The 16,904-nt window shown below is 34.2% G+C and overlaps 1 protein-coding gene across 1 annotated transcript in view; it reads left to right on the forward strand.

Annotated features, from left to right (window-relative positions):
- The window catches only part of LOC125075742 (otoferlin-like), a 79,704-nt gene extending 69,519 nt beyond the window's left edge, over positions 1-10,185 (forward strand). Inside the window, exons 10-26 of the mRNA XM_047687444.1 lie at positions 2,359-2,545; positions 2,702-2,888; positions 3,340-3,463; positions 3,571-3,845; positions 4,426-4,619; positions 4,721-4,918; positions 5,050-5,166; positions 5,458-5,610; positions 5,683-5,883; positions 5,973-7,337; positions 7,413-7,547; positions 7,775-8,217; positions 8,585-8,874; positions 8,985-9,183; positions 9,266-9,504; positions 9,584-9,863; positions 9,938-10,185. Of these exons, the coding sequence (XP_047543400.1) occupies positions 2,359-2,545; positions 2,702-2,888; positions 3,340-3,463; positions 3,571-3,845; positions 4,426-4,619; positions 4,721-4,918; positions 5,050-5,166; positions 5,458-5,610; positions 5,683-5,883; positions 5,973-7,337; positions 7,413-7,547; positions 7,775-8,217; positions 8,585-8,874; positions 8,985-9,183; positions 9,266-9,504; positions 9,584-9,863; positions 9,938-10,118 (4,768 nt within the window). The 3' untranslated portion in view covers positions 10,119-10,185. The remainder of the gene's footprint in view (positions 1-2,358; positions 2,546-2,701; positions 2,889-3,339; positions 3,464-3,570; positions 3,846-4,425; positions 4,620-4,720; positions 4,919-5,049; positions 5,167-5,457; positions 5,611-5,682; positions 5,884-5,972; positions 7,338-7,412; positions 7,548-7,774; positions 8,218-8,584; positions 8,875-8,984; positions 9,184-9,265; positions 9,505-9,583; positions 9,864-9,937) is intronic.
- The last annotated feature ends 6,719 nt before the right edge of the window (positions 10,186-16,904 follow it).

The following is a 16,904-nucleotide window of genomic DNA, read 5'->3' on the forward strand; positions in this document are numbered from 1 at the left end:
CGAAATTTTTACTGTCGTTATTTACAAACGTAAACTGCTAACTGCTTCTACGTTATACTAGCAGTTTTTTTTTTTTATTGAATTGATATTTGAAATATTTTTTACACCAAATATATTATTGTTTGAAGCGTTTGTATTTTATCTCACTGGAATAGCTCCCCCATATGAAGGGGTGGTGCTATGTGGTCCTCGAGAGTTCATTCCGTGTTCCAAAAAAATGAGTTGTTGTATTCTAAATATAATTGCTAAAAAATGTACCTATATATAAATTAAAATCCCGCTGATCATCCGGATCATCTGACTTTCCGGTTTTTTCTCATGATAGATTTGGTAGTTGGTAGAATTTTTGGCCAGGTATATATAATAAAGTGTTTCTGTATTGAATAAATAATTTTTAATATTTGACATTGGAATACAACCGCTGCGAAAATATTTTTTATATAAAACCACGATTTATAAGCATCAGTCTCTTTTCGATTAGTTTTTATGTCACGCTATTATCTTCTGCTAACGCTTTCGACGTGACGCGGCTTTGTTGAGGGTTCCCGCTTTATCACTTTTGGAATCTTTACTATCGAAAACTTAATTGAACAAGATTAGGGCCTATCTCACGTAATAGAAATATTTTTAGCCTATTTTTAAGTTATTATAACGGTTTCGAGTGGCTCCTAATTTTCTAGTTGAGTTTATCAAATCAAATCGAAATATACTTTATTCAAGTATTTACTCTTTTTTTATGACGTTGATATAAATATTTAAAATAGATAAACTTTCTGCCTAATATTCGAATAGACCGTTGATCAGCAGCGGAACAGAAATACTAAAGAAATTCCCGATCGAAAACGTCTCAAAAACCAAACCATTTTTTAAATAGTACACAGTAACAGTTTTTCGGTCATCATTCTCTGTCTCGGGAAGAAAGAGCATAGTTCCTCAACAACGACTATAAATTAAACAATATATTCATTTAAAATCTTCCGGTCATACTTCGGTTGTACACGTATTTAGAGATATGGGTAGTAAAATTACTTTAATATGGGTTTGTTGTTATGGCTCTTCAGTTCAGACGCTTAAATGACTAATTCCACGTTTTTAATTTCATTTCAATACTAACTATTATTTATATATATTATAAAAAATTAACGTTCTCCATACTTCTAACGTCAACTGACGAGCTACCGTACACTTTCGCCCTTTATTCACAAAATTGATGAATTTTCAAAAATGCATAAACATTTTCATAATTTTAATCCACGACTAATTTAAAATATAGATAGTCGTGGATTATTTAAAATATTTATTTGTAAATAAGGTAAGGTAATAAAAAGTTTCAATATCCTTAGCTTATATCGAGACGGGGCTTACATCTTAAATGTCACGACACCCATGCATATTTTATTTCTTGTTTATGACCCCCTGGATCTCGTAATACCTACTACACGAACGATAGATTAACCTTTAATTACAACCGTGTTCAAATTGAAAGTGACTTTAAATAATTAAAGTCAGACGGTTTTTAATCTTGAAATAATATATAGCGACGCTCAATGGAATAACGAATTGGGTTTCTGAAACGCAGGTCTCGATGGACCGAATCACTAACGAGTTACTTATTTGAATGACACTAATAAATGTAAATAATCATTTTACGTTTTATTACAAATGTACCGTGGAGAGAGTTCATTTTGGAATATTCTCTTTGCGAATTATAAAACAAAATAATAAGAAAGCTCTCACAATTGTCATAAATAAAGTTCACTTGGTATATTTTCATTCTCGAACACAGAACAGTTGCTCGCTCCGGGGCTCAGAAACCTTGGGGGTCCGGTTGAAAACAATTTATTTTATTTTAAGCACGAATCGTATGTACTCTTTGATGTTTTATTTACTCTGTAGAAATAATATTGCTATACAAATTCAACTCAAGTATAAATTGTGCTACGTATTTATCTATTTATGTATTGTACATTTGTTTAAAGACAAATTTGTTAAAACGCTGCTGTTGATTATCTTAATGATTTCAACCGTGAGGTTCAAACGGACTAGAACGGTGCCATCGTTCAACATTCAAAGGGTAACAAAGGCTTTGGTGGAAATTCGGGCTATGTGGAGTTTTTGAATGGCTGTCTTCTGCGCGGATAGTATTATCATAACGCGTCCACGACTCCACCCGTGCGATGGTCCGTTTTCTCACGGGCTGCACTAAAATTAGATACAAATATTATTTCAAAATTATGCTTGAATTAATTGTGAAAGCGAATGGATTTTAATAAAATATTCTTTGTATATTCTAATTAGAGATATAGTGATTTTAGACGAATTTCATTATTTATTAAATATATAATGAAATTATTCTAGGAACCTGTTGCTACCGGATGGTGTGCCCCTCGAGCGTCAACGTGCTCGCTTCATAATAAAGGTTTACAAGGCCGATGGCCTTCCAGAGATGAACTATTCCATCATGGCAAATGTTAAAAAAGCATTTACTGGAGAGAGGCAAGATCTGGTAGATCCTTATGTACACGTCTCCTTCGCCGGTATGATTGTAAGTATGATGTATAGATTATACATTAAATTATTTCTTTTCGTTTTCGTATGACGTATTATCGTATATATTTCGTAATCGTATTTTTGAAGATAACAAAATTACAACTGCAATATTTTTCGATTATTCGATTTTTAAATTTGGAACTCGAATTAGGGTTACACATCGGTGAAGAAAAATTCATACAACCCACTATGGAATGAGCAAATAGTATTTACGGAGATGTTCCCGCCGCTGTGCCAGCGCATCAGGATACAACTCAGAGATAACCACCCAGTACATCCGAGTGTCATCGGCACCCATTTCATCGACCTAAGAACTATTTCCTACGATGGAGATGGAGGTAAGTATATAGTTAATATATTTTTAGGTGATCATCAATAAATGCCCAATTATTTTACTATTATTTCTTAAAGGAGAAAGAAAGTTACGTCTCTTGAAAAGTATAGTTACTATAATCGTACCCAAAAATTTGCTTAACAAATTGTTAAACTAATTACGATTTATAACACAACTCGCTGTTTTTTTTTTATATTAACGCTATCAAGGTAACGCCTCGGATGATAATGATCAGTTTCTTCCAAAAGTTTATTATGTAAATTGTTATGTCATGTGTGTCCTTTTCTTCCTTACTACACATCAATAGGTACTGTTTTTTTGAGTTGAGTTTACTCATATAGTCAGGAGACACTTAATTGTAGTAATATCTAAGAAAGGCGAATCCCATCTTGGATAATACGACATATTATCAATGACATTGTTATATTTATTTTATAATACATTGTTCTTGCTAGGTTTTTTACCAACATTCGGACCATCTTACATATATATGTACGGATCCACTCGTGATTACACCCTATTAGATCAGCATTCCGGTCTAAATTTGGGAATGGGAGAAGGCGTTGCATATCGAGCTCGGTAAGCATCGGCACATATTTCGGATTATTCCAATATAATATTATATGAATCAAACCAGAATGAAATGTGAATGTGATAGTCAATCGTTACAAATTTACATTTTACAGAGTTCTCGTCTCAATTCGTACTGAGATCATCGACAGTTTCGAATTTCCATCGTCGAATGTCGTGATTGAACCGATTATACCTATACATGAAGCTTCGTACGAAAAAAACGAGCAATTTTTCTTATTTGGATGTATATACGATGTTCACATGATCGACAAAAGTCTTGTTGACAAGCCGATTCATTTTGAGCTGAGCATCGGTAACGCTGGAAACACTATTGATGGCCGTAATCAATCCTTAAGAAGACCTCAAGATTTAGATAACGTCGATCTCGGTATGACTATGATATTTTAATTATTTTACCATAATGTTAACATTTTAGACACAAGTCTAACATTAAAGTACATACACCATAGGATCAAGCCCTAACTCTACTACTTTTTTATGATATATGTAGGCGGACGAGCGAATGGGGTACCTGATTGTTATTGGTCACCACGGTCCATAGACAATGCCACTGTAATAATGATTAACCATTCCTTACATCGCCAATGCGTCATAAGCCCTGAGAACTAAGATGTTATATCCATTGTAGCTGTTGTTACACTGACTCACTCGCCCTTCAATCCGGAATACAACGGCTCTGGGTACTGCTGATTGGTGGTAGAATATCTGATGAGTAGCTAGCTAGCACAAAGGACCACTAAGTAGACTACTACTACTAAGGTCTTAATAGACACAAAGTATTAAAAAAATAAACACTTTCCTTCTGGAAAACGTAGCTCACACCTACACGTCTTGGTCGCGTTTTTTAAGCAATTTAAATAAACTTCAAATTGAATTACACATACTCGGATAGCCAAATGTATGCGATTAGTACAGTATGTACTAGTACAGCATCGGAAAACTTCCAGATGAACTAAGTTCAGACACGGGTTACTGGCAGAGTACAACAGTACCCGTCAAAGCTGTTGCTTGTGGTGACAAGCACTACTATTATCTGCCATATTGGGACACCAAACAGTGCATGCAAGTCCGCAGTATTTGGCCGGATCATCGCCGGCGCATGTACAACTCTAACCTAATTGCGAACATCATTGACCTCTTTGTAAGTATTAGTTTAGCAATAATTATACCAACATAAATTTTTAATAGTAAATAAAGATAACTTACTAGATGATATTTCCGTTTTTTAATGAAATTGTACAGGATGAGGGGCTCGCGGACGCTAGTACAGCATTGCATAGCGATGAAGGTCCCGACAATACTTGCTTGGCCGGTCTGAAGTCAGCCTTAGAGGCTGTGAGCGTGGCTTGTGCCAACTACGTAAAACATATGAATAACTCACCACCGATTGGCAACACTAAGCTTGACCGTGAAAGACATAAATTATGCATATCAGAAATTGTAAGTACCAATACCTCGACATGACTGTATGAAGTATAAAATATATTATGAACCTCGCGATCTGAGTTTTTATAAGCTAACCACAGTCAGATGTATTGATATAAGTGTACTAACAGAGCATTATATTGCAGGATCAAATTGGCGTTTCGACGAGAAGTCTAAAGGCGCTAATAACGAAAAATTCCTTAAAAGAACGCCTGCGTACTGCGTACTCATATCTGAACAGGCTGAAGCACATATGTGAAGATGTGAGTAAAAATAAAATATTATTAACATTATGTCCTTAACTAGATATAAATAAGAATTAAACATAAGAAACGAATATTACTGTATACATCGTGACCACGTGGACTAGCAACATTTAGGACAAACGCATAATTTGGAATAAGATAGGAATATTTGGAATAAGAATCGTTTGTTTTTTAATTTGTTGATTATAAGAGTGTATATTGTACTGTTAAGTATTATTTTGTAGTAAGTAAGTTATATTTTTTTAGTTAAATTTTATAATTCACATTTATAATCAAAAATATTTTTAGGCGCAACAAGCCATGCCAGATGTTTTTCTTTGGATGATAAGCCAAGGAAAGCGTCTCGCTTACCAAAGGTTCAGTGCCAGAGATCTCATATATTCAGAAAGTCGAGATGAAACTGGACGAATGTGCGGAAAGATACAGTCAATGTTCATGAAGGTAAATTTTTTTACCACTTTGTGACTATTTTTGAAGATAAATTATATATTATATACATATCTTTTTCAATAGTGGCCTGGAAAACGGGCATCTCTACCAAGTGGATGGGCGGTACCGGCCAAGGTCAATGTATACTTATGGCTCGGTGTCGTTCAAGACAAGAAACATTACATAGATGGCCTTCCCCAAGGCTTTGAATATAATAATGAATTAAAAAATGCTGACAAACTAAGATCTAATGCTCCTACTTCGATATATTATATTGAAAAACATGTAAGTACAACAATAATTCTGTAGTAATCAATTAAAGGATGTCGTTATTTATTCTAGAAAGAAAACCCTCACACTGTATTTTATTGCAGGTTTTTCAAATGCGGGCCTATATTTACCAAGCTAGATCGCTAATAGGTTCAGATTCTTCAGGATTATCAGACCCTTTCGCAAGAGTAGTCATCGAAGAATGCAGCGCTACAACGAAAGTTATTGATGAAACATTGAGCCCGACTTGGGATGAACTTCTCGTTTTTCAAGACATTACATTATATAGTACCATGGATCAGATCAAAACAGAACCCCCTACCATCGTTGTCGAGATATTTGATCAAGATCAAGTTGGTAAATCCGAATATATTGGGCGTACGATTGCTAGACCACATGTAAAAGCTTTTAATGAGCTATATGAGAAACCACAATTTCCACCTTCCTTGGAGTGGTATGAGATCACGCGAGGTGATGATGGAGCCGGGGAACTACTCGCTACGTTTGAACTTCTTGAAATACCACCTAAAGAATCAACTTTAAGCTTGCCAGAGCTTCCTCCTCCTAAGGAGATTCCGGAAAATCAACCCCTTGAAATACGATATCCTGTTCCAAAAGGAATACGTCCAACTTTATCAAAATATCGTATTGAAGTTTTGTTTTGGGGCTTGCGTGACGTAAAGCGCATTCATCTTCTAACAGTAGATAGACCCAGAGTGGACATTGAATGTGCTGGACACATTATATATTCTACCGTAATACAAAATGCAAAACGGAACCCAAATTTTTCATCACCCGTGAAGTACATTGACGTCGAGCTTCCGGATCAAGACCTATATCGACCACCCCTGACTATTCGAGTTGTAGATTGCCGCAGTTTTGGAAGAGTAACACTTGTCGGAACGCATACTATCAACTCAATACACAAATACATCTACACTCCGATGAGCAAACGCGAGAGAGATATTGAGGAACGCAAAAAGTCCATGATTCAATTACATAATATTGATTTACAGGCTAATTGCATTATTCAAGATGATGTGTATATAGTTGATAACGACAGGGAAAGCTGTCCTTTACTCTTTCACGATGGTCGTGTGACTATGCCCTATGGCTCTAGAAGGCCAGGGGTGGCTAAAAAAGTAATGAAGTTTGATGGTGGCAAAAACCGAAAACCTAGTACGGTGTCAGTAATAGACGATGACGACGGCAACAAAGATTGGTGGACAAAGTATTTTGCATCTGTTGAGTTCTTGATTGAGGAAGAAAAAGAGAACAAGAGGGAACGTCAAGGAAACATTCAAACACCTCAACTTACATATGTTGACGAAACACGTTCCCCCCGAGATGAAGTTCAATCTCCTCGTTCCGAACGAGGAACCAATCGTCGGTCATCAGCTCCTACGAGAGCCAAAATAATACCTGTTTTGACCAAGAAGAATGAAATTCCACGTTCAGCTTTGACAAGAGTAAGCTGTGATTTTAATTATTCACTAAAATAATAAACAATAAAAGCAAATACATAGCACTTTATTTTTTTATAGATAATACCACACGAACTTGAGGCTGTGCCTGAATACGAAGGATTCAAAGAATGGCTACAGTCCTTTGAACTATATCGAGGCAAGAAAACTGGTGATGATTCAGAAGATGATACTCGCATAGTCGGAGTCTTTAAGGTAAAATTCAAAGTTAAAAAAACGATCTTTATTATCTAGACACTTAATCTCGCACATCACACCTTCAACTTTTTTTCATTTCGTTATTAATTTTATTATTTTTGATTATTATTAAATCAGTCTCTTGATGTTATCCCCACATTGTTTGCTTCTCCGTCTCCTTTTTATTCTTCACTACTGTTATGGCAATTTTTCTAGTATATTTATAAGATTATTTCTTGTTCTAGGGCGCAGTTAAAGTTTATAAATGGCCTCTTCCGAAAGCAATAGACGATTGCACAATAATGGGATTTGACCCCAACCATGGATTTTTCCAAGGCGTGCCGAATAACGAGCCCATACATGTTTTAGTACGAGTATACATTGTTAAGGCTACTGACCTTCACCCGATGGACTTGAACGGGAAGGCTGATCCATACATAGTGCTACAACTGGGCTCAAAGAAAATTAGTGATAAGGAAAATTATGTGTCGAAGCAACTAAATCCAGTCTTTGGCAAATGTTTTGAAATCGAGGCCACGATTCCTCAAGATTCTATGCTGACTGTACAAGTATATGATTGGGATTTACTCGGTTCCGATGATTTGATCGGTGAAACCAAAATCGATCTTGAAAATCGCTTTTACAGCCGCCACAGGGCAACTTGTGGGTTGCCCAAAAAATATGAGGAGTACGTAATTTTTATAAAACATTAATTTAATAGATATAATTTACATTATAAATAAAATATTAACATCATCATAACATCCACAATTTATCCCATAGGCACTATGCCTGAACTTATCCTATGCTAATAAAACAAATAACATTTTAAAATTTAGATACTTCAAAATTCCATTCTGATAATATAATACGTTCTAGCATTTTGAGCCGATTGAAAACTATACAGACGCGACGCTAGAACAAAACAATGTACACATTGATTGGAGTTAACTTGTTCGGTATTTTTGCAGTAATGATAGTTGTCGATTTGAGCACGATTATGATAATTCGTTTTCTTTTTTCAATTAGTTCTAATATATTGTTATTGTATTAAGGCAAGGATACAATCGATGGCGCGACGCAATGAAACCTACTCAGATATTGGCCAAACTTTGCAAAGACGGCAAAATCGACCCACCGATATACGAATACGGTCGTATTAAAGTTGGCCGTACAATATTTAACATGCCATTAAATGATACTGAGCTGTTTTCTGACCCGGATACAATGGAAGAGCAGATGGCATTGGTAGTGCTACATCGTTGGGACGAAGTACCTCGTATAGGAACTAAACTAGTAACTGAACACGTGGAAACTCGGCCTCTTTACAATCCAAGTAAACCAGGTAATCGACAAACATAGTATTAAACAAGAATTAAAAATTGCTTATTAATATTTATTTAACGATACTTCAGCTGTTTTATCGATGTTAAATAACAGTAATTATAATTTAAGGGATCGAGCAAGGTCGTCTTCAGATGTGGGTAGACATGTTCCCGATGGACATGCCACTGCCAGGACCACCACTAGACATTTCACCTCGCAAGCCCAAGTCCTACGAGATGAGAGTAATCATTTGGAATACCGATGACGTTGTGCTTGAAGACGACGCTTTCTTCACAGGCGAGAAAATGTCTGACATTTACGTAAAGGGGTAAGGAATACAAAGCAGAATCTATTATTTCATTTATACTTTAATATAAATAACGACTTTTCACTATCAAATGTTTTTTCAGGTGGCTTAAAGGACCTGACGATTGCCAGAGTACAGACATACACTATCGCTCTTTGACGGGTGAAGGCAATTTCAATTGGCGTTTTATATATCCATTCGACTATCTCGAAGCCGAAGAACGTATAGTCATATCACGAAAGGAAACTGTTTTTTCATGGGATGAAACAGAATGCAAGATACCAGCACGACTTGAATTGCAAGTTTGGGATGCTGATCATTTCACAACTGATGACTTTTTGGGTATATAAAGCATATGATTTATTTGTCAGTAGTTTTCAATTACTAGAATAATAAATTAATGTTAATATTTTGTTCATAGGTGCTATAACCCTGGATCTAAATCGATTCCCACGCGGAGCTAAATCTTCTAAGCTGTGCACACTGCAAATGCTGAGCAACGACGGATCAGTCCCAATGGTGAACATTTTTAAGCAAAAACGTGTTAAGGGGTGGTGGCCATTCTATATTAAAGGTGACACTGAAGAAATGGAACTCACTGGAAAAGTCGAAGCAGAGATACATCTGTTGACGCGAGAGGAAGCCGATAAAGTACCAGCTGGGTTAGGACGTAGCGAGCCCGATCCTTTGGATAGACCAAAGTAAGTAATTTAATATTAACTAATAACAATTAATTTAAACAGAAATCCGACTAATCTTCTCGTTTATATTTCAGTCGCCCGGATTCCTCGTTCATGTGGCTCTTCAACCCGCTGAAGTCTCTTCGTTACATCATGTGGCACAACTATAAATGGGACATTGTTGCATATGGATGCTTTATTCTCGTGGCCATCTTGATACTTTCGTTTGTATATGCCTTCCCTGGCTATATTGTCAAGAAATTCGTCGGAGCTTAGGACATGAGAATGAAAGTAAAGGAAACCGTTTACAAGATTACTTTAAAAATTATAAAAAATTATTGATATTTTAAAATTGTAATAGTTCTTATCTATAATAATTTAACTACTCATTTAAAGACATTTGATCAAAAATATTTAATTGTATTCAATGTATTATTTAATCAATGTTTAGCTGAGTTCTTGTTGTAGGTAAAGTTAAATGTTCTATTTTAACCAAATATCTAATGGAATATTTATTTAATCAAACATTTTATCACATGTTAACCAAAACTATAGTTTACGTTATAAATGTAATAATTATATGATATATAATAAAATATTAAAATGATCTGTATATTTTATTTATCACAAACAAACAAAGTTGACATGCTATAGGAAAAACAATATCATTAAAAATTAAACAACAAAAATACATGGACAAGAAGCAGTTTGTTCAAAAACAATGCCTCTATACTAAATACGATATCTGACTGTTCGCTTGGCTTGGGTTGGGTCTGGGAGTCATCCACATCGACACCTGCGACGCCTGCGACGACTGCACCGCCTGCGTATACGACGCCTGCAACGCCGCCGACAGCAGCTCTTCCGTCGTCGCCTACCGCACATCTCTCGTGCCATCCAATTAAGAAATCGTGATCCTTTTCTCTCGAGAAAACCCATCGCCGTGCCGCTTTCTAAAATAGACGTAACTGTTTGATTCACTTCGTTGAGAGACTCATTTCCTTGCTCTGCGCTAAGATGTTGTACGACGTCCGAGATCGTAGCTCCATCTTTACTCTGTTGAAGATATTTTAGTATAAGCCTCCCAGAATTTATTTTTGACTCTGGAACTTCAGTCATTTTTTTTAATGTATATTTTTAAATTTCACCATTAATTTTAAATATTATCGATAGATACGAGACAGCAGAAATTTAATGTCAAATCGTTTCGGACAGCATATTTGAATTTAAAATGGAATGTGTTATTTTTCTGTGACATTTTGATCCGTTAAAATTTGCTAAGGGTAGTACAGATGTTCTAGTTTATCTTAAGCAGTTGTAAGAGATTGAACATTTTTTTCAATGGATATTTCCCTAATAAAAGCAAAATTAAAAGTTTTAGAGGCCTAATAAATTTATTTCAATAAATATTGTAAATTCAAGTAGGTTATACATATATAATGTAATTATTTAAATAAAAAAAAAATATATGTTCATTTACATGTTCAATTTCCTTTTGAATGTCTTGAAACCCGACAATAATTATCAAATACATGAAAAACCTTATTTGGTGACATCTGGGTAGACATCGAGACAAGTAGGGCAGCTTTTGTAAAATAAACTTAACAAAAATAATGTAATTTAATTGTAATTCTCATGCACACTAAGAAATTATATAAGCGCGAGAGTCACACTAATGCACTTCACTAATAAAATAACGAGCAGCGAGCGCTTAAGTTTGTGAAAAAAATATACACATAACACAAAGGTATACATTTTACGATAGCTAATTTTTGGCCATGGAGACCGAATTTGATCGAATTATGAATAAGTATTAAAAATGGTATCCTGTAGAATAATAATAATTTCGTATTGTATTAATCACCTACGCAGTATTTAATCAAAACGAAATTCTTCAAGATGGTTCAAGTAGTTATTCAAGATGGCACGTAAACATTGTCGTCGTTCATTGCTCAAATGACATCATAATACCTAAGTAATAATGGAGAGAGACAAATATATATGTTTTGATATAAGAAAGGAGTATCTTTGTATTCTTTGTAGTGTTGCAAGTATTATAAATTAAACAACCAGAACTGGATAGGCATATTCACGACCGAAGAACAAGTCTTAGAAATAGCAAGATATATAAATTTAATAACTCAGGGCACGTTACATTAACGGGGCTTTAATGAAATAGAGTTTATTTAATATTAGACAGCAAAAAAAGGGATTTTGCTGTATTTGCTTTTTTTCACCTCACGCACACTAAGACATCTTGTATTAAGCACGAGTGTCTTTGTACATTTTATATTTTTTTTTCAGACACACGTAAAGATTCATACTAAATAAAATTCACACTATCTTCTCCCTCTAGTAAGACATATATCTGTAGTCATTTAATTTTTTTAATTGTTTTATTTATTTATTTATTTATTTATTTATTTATTTATTTATTTATTTATTTATTTATTTATTTATTTATTTATTTATTTATGAGTCCCCAACAAAGGATACACACTAATTACACATTCAAAATAAAACAGTGTAAGGGTTACACAACTTATGTGCTCCTTCAATTACAGGAGACCACAACATGCACAACAAAAACAATATTTTTAAACATAAAGAAATTAAAAGTGAGAAAGTAGTAAATAGAAGTAAAAACTACAAAAAGTAAAATTAAAATCTTAAAATTAGGAAAAAGCTTATAAACTAAAAAAAAATTATTTTTTTAGATTGTATTAATAATATTACGTTAAAACTTTATTGAGACACACTCTGAATTTGGACAAGCTGTAACGATGAATATCGAGTTCGATATTACATCTAGTAAGTGCGTTATATTGTCTACAGAGCCTTGGAACAGCAGCGTTATGTCCTAGGTTTGATTGAAATCTCGGAATATATAAAAGGTTATATGCTTTTATACGAGGCAAGCGAGAAGGAACATTGATTTGAAGCTTATGTAGAAGATCACTACAATCTATCACCCCATGTATAATTTTGTATAGAACTATAAGATCTATAATATTTCTACGAGTTATAAAGGAGGTCATGTGATAATATTTAAGTCTGTCGTTGTAACTCGTGATGTTTTTAGCCTGTAAATCGTTGAAAGAGAGATGGTAAAGAAAGCGTTTTTGTACTTTTTCTAATCTATTGATGTGGACATTATATTGAGGATTCCATATAATGCTATTGTATTCCAGTATGGGAAGAACTAGGGTCATGAATATTTTAATTTTGGTAGAAATGTTCTTGAAGTCCTTCATATTACGGAGTATAAAACCAAGAATTTTAAATCCCTTAGATACAATATTAAATATATGTGTGTCGTATCTCAACTTTGAGTCTAAAGTAACTCCAAGGTCTCGTACACAATGCGATAGTGAGATTTGTTGTTTGTTGATGTAATATTTATTCGGCTCAGTTTTTTTATTACGGGTAAATTGTATACAGTGACATTTTTTTATATTAAGAACCATATTGTTATCCCTACACCAAATCTCCAATCTGTTAATATCTTCTTGCAATTTATTTACATCATCGTTTGTTAATATTGGCTTCATTAATTTTAAATCGTCGGCAAATAGGTAGTAGCTTGTGTGGAAAAAACATGTAGTGATGTCGTTAATAAATACGTTAAAAAGAATAGGTCCGAGATGTGATCCCTGCGGAACGCCCGATACCACTTCAAAGCTATCCGAACAATGACCATTGATGACGACCTTGAAACTTCTATTCTGCAAATATGATGTAAACCAATTAAGAAGCGCTCCACCTACACCAAATTGTGAAAGTTTGTGTATTAAAAGCAAATGATCAACTTTATCGAAGGCTTTACTAAAATCTGTGTATATTACATCAACAGGTATTCGGTTATCAACATTCTCGGATAAAGCGGAAGTAAAACACAATAAGTTAGTGGTGGTTGATCTTGACTTTATAAAACCGTGTTGGTGGGGGGTAATTTGATGTTTCAGATACCATGACAATTTTTCAGTGATCATTTTTTCAAAAACTTTGCCTAAAGTTGAAAGTAACGAGATTGGTCTGTAATTACTAACAAGGTGCTTTTCACCAGATTTAAATATTGGGAGTATCAAAGCTACTTTCCATAGGTCTGGAAATACTCCATCTTTTAATGAACGATTAAAAATTAAAGTAACAGGTAAGGCTAGCGCTTTAGCACATCTTTTTATAAATACCGGTGGAAGATTATCACAACCTGACCCCTTGCGTTCATCGAGTGTTTTAAGTGATTTATAGACTTCTAGTGTACTAAATGAAAGATGACAAAGGAAATTTGATGAGGTATTACCGCTGTTAGATGTATTATTATTATTTTTATCGGACTTTGAAAATACTTGTACAAAATTTTCAGCAAATAAGTTACATATTTCTTTACCATCAGAAGCAACTTTACTGTCGAGTTGCATTTTGGCTGGATAAGAACTAATACCCTTTCTCTTAGCTTTAATAAACGACCAAAAAACTCTGGGGTTAGAATGAATAGATCTTTCAAGCATTGCTATATATTCATTATAACATTCAACTGATAATTTATGACACTTGTCGCGAAGTCTGTCAAAGTAAAAGCAGTCAAGAGGATTGTTAAATTTTTTGATTTTACGATGGAGTTTATATTTTTCTTTAAAGAGACGAATCAGATGTGGAGAATACCACGTGGGGTATTTTGAGCTACGTGGTCTTTTCATAGGTACGCAATTTTTGATTATTTCTTTTAAAGTCTTGTAAAAGTAATCTAACATTTGATTAACTGATAAGCACTTCTGAAGTTCATGCTTCCAATCAATTGAGAAAATATGCTCCAATATCCTGTCGTAATCTGCTTTAAAAAAATTGGGTCTACTAATAGACTTAACTTGTAAGTGACTAACTGCATTAAGAGGAACACAAAATTCCAAAGCCGGATGTAATGGATCTTCGTTTATTAAGGGTCTGGTGCAACGAATTGTTTTACTAAAATGAGTATTGCTGAGTAACAAATCAAGAACTTTACCTTTGTCGTTTAAAATGTTATTGTACTGTGTAAAATCATTAATGGAAGTGAATTCAAGTAAAGTTGCACAAGTTTCGGAGAGATTTGAATTGGCATCTGTCTCCGACCATTTTATATTACTTAAATTAAAGTCTCCTAATATTATTGTGTGTTTATTTAAGTCAATTGCCTTTTGAGACTGTATAGTAAAAGTCATAAGAGTTTCATTTTTTAATGGTGGGGGTAGATAGATAGCGCATATGTTTAAATAATCAATTGTTTTACGTGAAGTTTTAAATTCAATGCTTACCCAAAGATCCTCAAATGTGCTTTCATATTCGGAACGCCTTACCGATTTAAGGTGTTTTGAAACTGCAATTAGGACTCCTCCACCATCTTTGCGAATATTATAGGAACTGGTTTCACGGTCCCTCCTATACACTATATATCTATCGTCGAAGAGTTCCGAATCATAAACGCTACTGTTAAGCCAAGTCTCCGTAAGCACAATTACATCATAGTTATGAGACGATAGATTTATATAAAAATTCTTAGTTTTAGTTTTTAGTCCGCGTACATTTTGGTAATAAAAATCAAGATTATCGAATTTAAAAACTAATGAACCATAATAACATGCTAGAAAATATAAAATTAAATACTAAATTAGAAAACAGAATTTAACATTTCTTTACTATTGATAAAAAAACTACGGGTTGTTTCGCTTTTTCTCATGAACACTCTTCCGTTGCGTACCCAAACAAATCTATAGCCGATTTCTTTAGCCCTGATTCTAGCAGCTGCATGTATAGCCTTGTTATGAGCAGAAAGGTGTTCCATTAGATATATAGGTTGTTTTTTGTCTGCTGCCATTCCGATGTGACTGGTATTAAGTTTATTCTTAGCGTTTACTCTATTGAATTTTATAGCCGCTGCAAGGTATCCATCACGAAGACGAGAACTAGAAAATTTTACAACAATCGACCGCGGTCGATTGCTCTCAGTATCTTTTTTAGCAATTCTGGTGCAATGAATAATGTCAGCATCTTTTACGTCATAGTTTACTATTTTACTTAGTTGCAATACTGTGCTTATTATGTTTTCCGATTTACTTTCGGGAACATTTTGTAGTTCAATATTACAAGACCTTGAATGTTGTTCTAGGAGATTCATACGTATTGTTAAGTCTGTGAGAGAGGTTTGCAGAATGTTATTATTTTTTTCAAGTTTTTCGATTTTTGAAGATTTTTCCTCTAGAGATACCTTCATTAACTCGTACTGATCATTAAAGAAGTTAAGGGATTGTTGAAAGCTTGACAAAACATCGTTCATCTTAGCAAACTGTTCCGTAACTACTTCTTTAAGGGCATTTTTAATTTCTTGTTTAATTATATCTCTCACGGTGTTAATTGAAATTTGCGTATCGTTGTTAGCATTATTAATTAATGCTGGACTTTGGCTTACGGACATTTTATTTCGCAATGTAACATTAGAATCGTTCAACGAGATTGGGTCTTTCGTATCATCGTTGTCTTTTTTAGAAACATTATATGAGAGTGGGGTTACGGGTGCATTGCCTTTGGGATGTTTATTCATACAATCGGAACATTTCCAATTCATCTTTTGCGTTGAATTCATGGATTTTATTCGCTTATCAGTTACGTTTGCACATAAATAATCGTAGGACTGGTGGCATTTAGAACATTCTAGGTATTCCTTAGCCTTAATAACATTTAAACAGTTTTTGCAATTTTTTGTTGACATTGTGTTCGTTTAAAAACGTTAGAATAAAAAATAGACGCTATTATTTGAATATCAGTTGAAGTACTTTAAGCGCTTACAGCACGCAATAAAGCATAACGCGTTAAAATGTTCCGAAATAAAAATGCGGCGAATACGCAGCGCGGGTCAAAAAAATACTGAGAATTGCTTCTTGTCGCTATCACTGCGAAAGAAAGGACGTAAACGCCATGCAAAATGCGTCGCTTACGCGTTAATAGCAAAAACACTAAAAATGCACAAAATTAGTAACCGTTTTTTGTTTCAATTGTTTGCTTTTTTCTAATTTCAATGATAATTAC

This window comes from Vanessa atalanta, chromosome Z (assembly GCF_905147765.1).
Source record: "Vanessa atalanta chromosome Z, ilVanAtal1.2, whole genome shotgun sequence".
NCBI lineage: Eukaryota > Metazoa > Arthropoda > Insecta > Lepidoptera > Nymphalidae > Vanessa > Vanessa atalanta.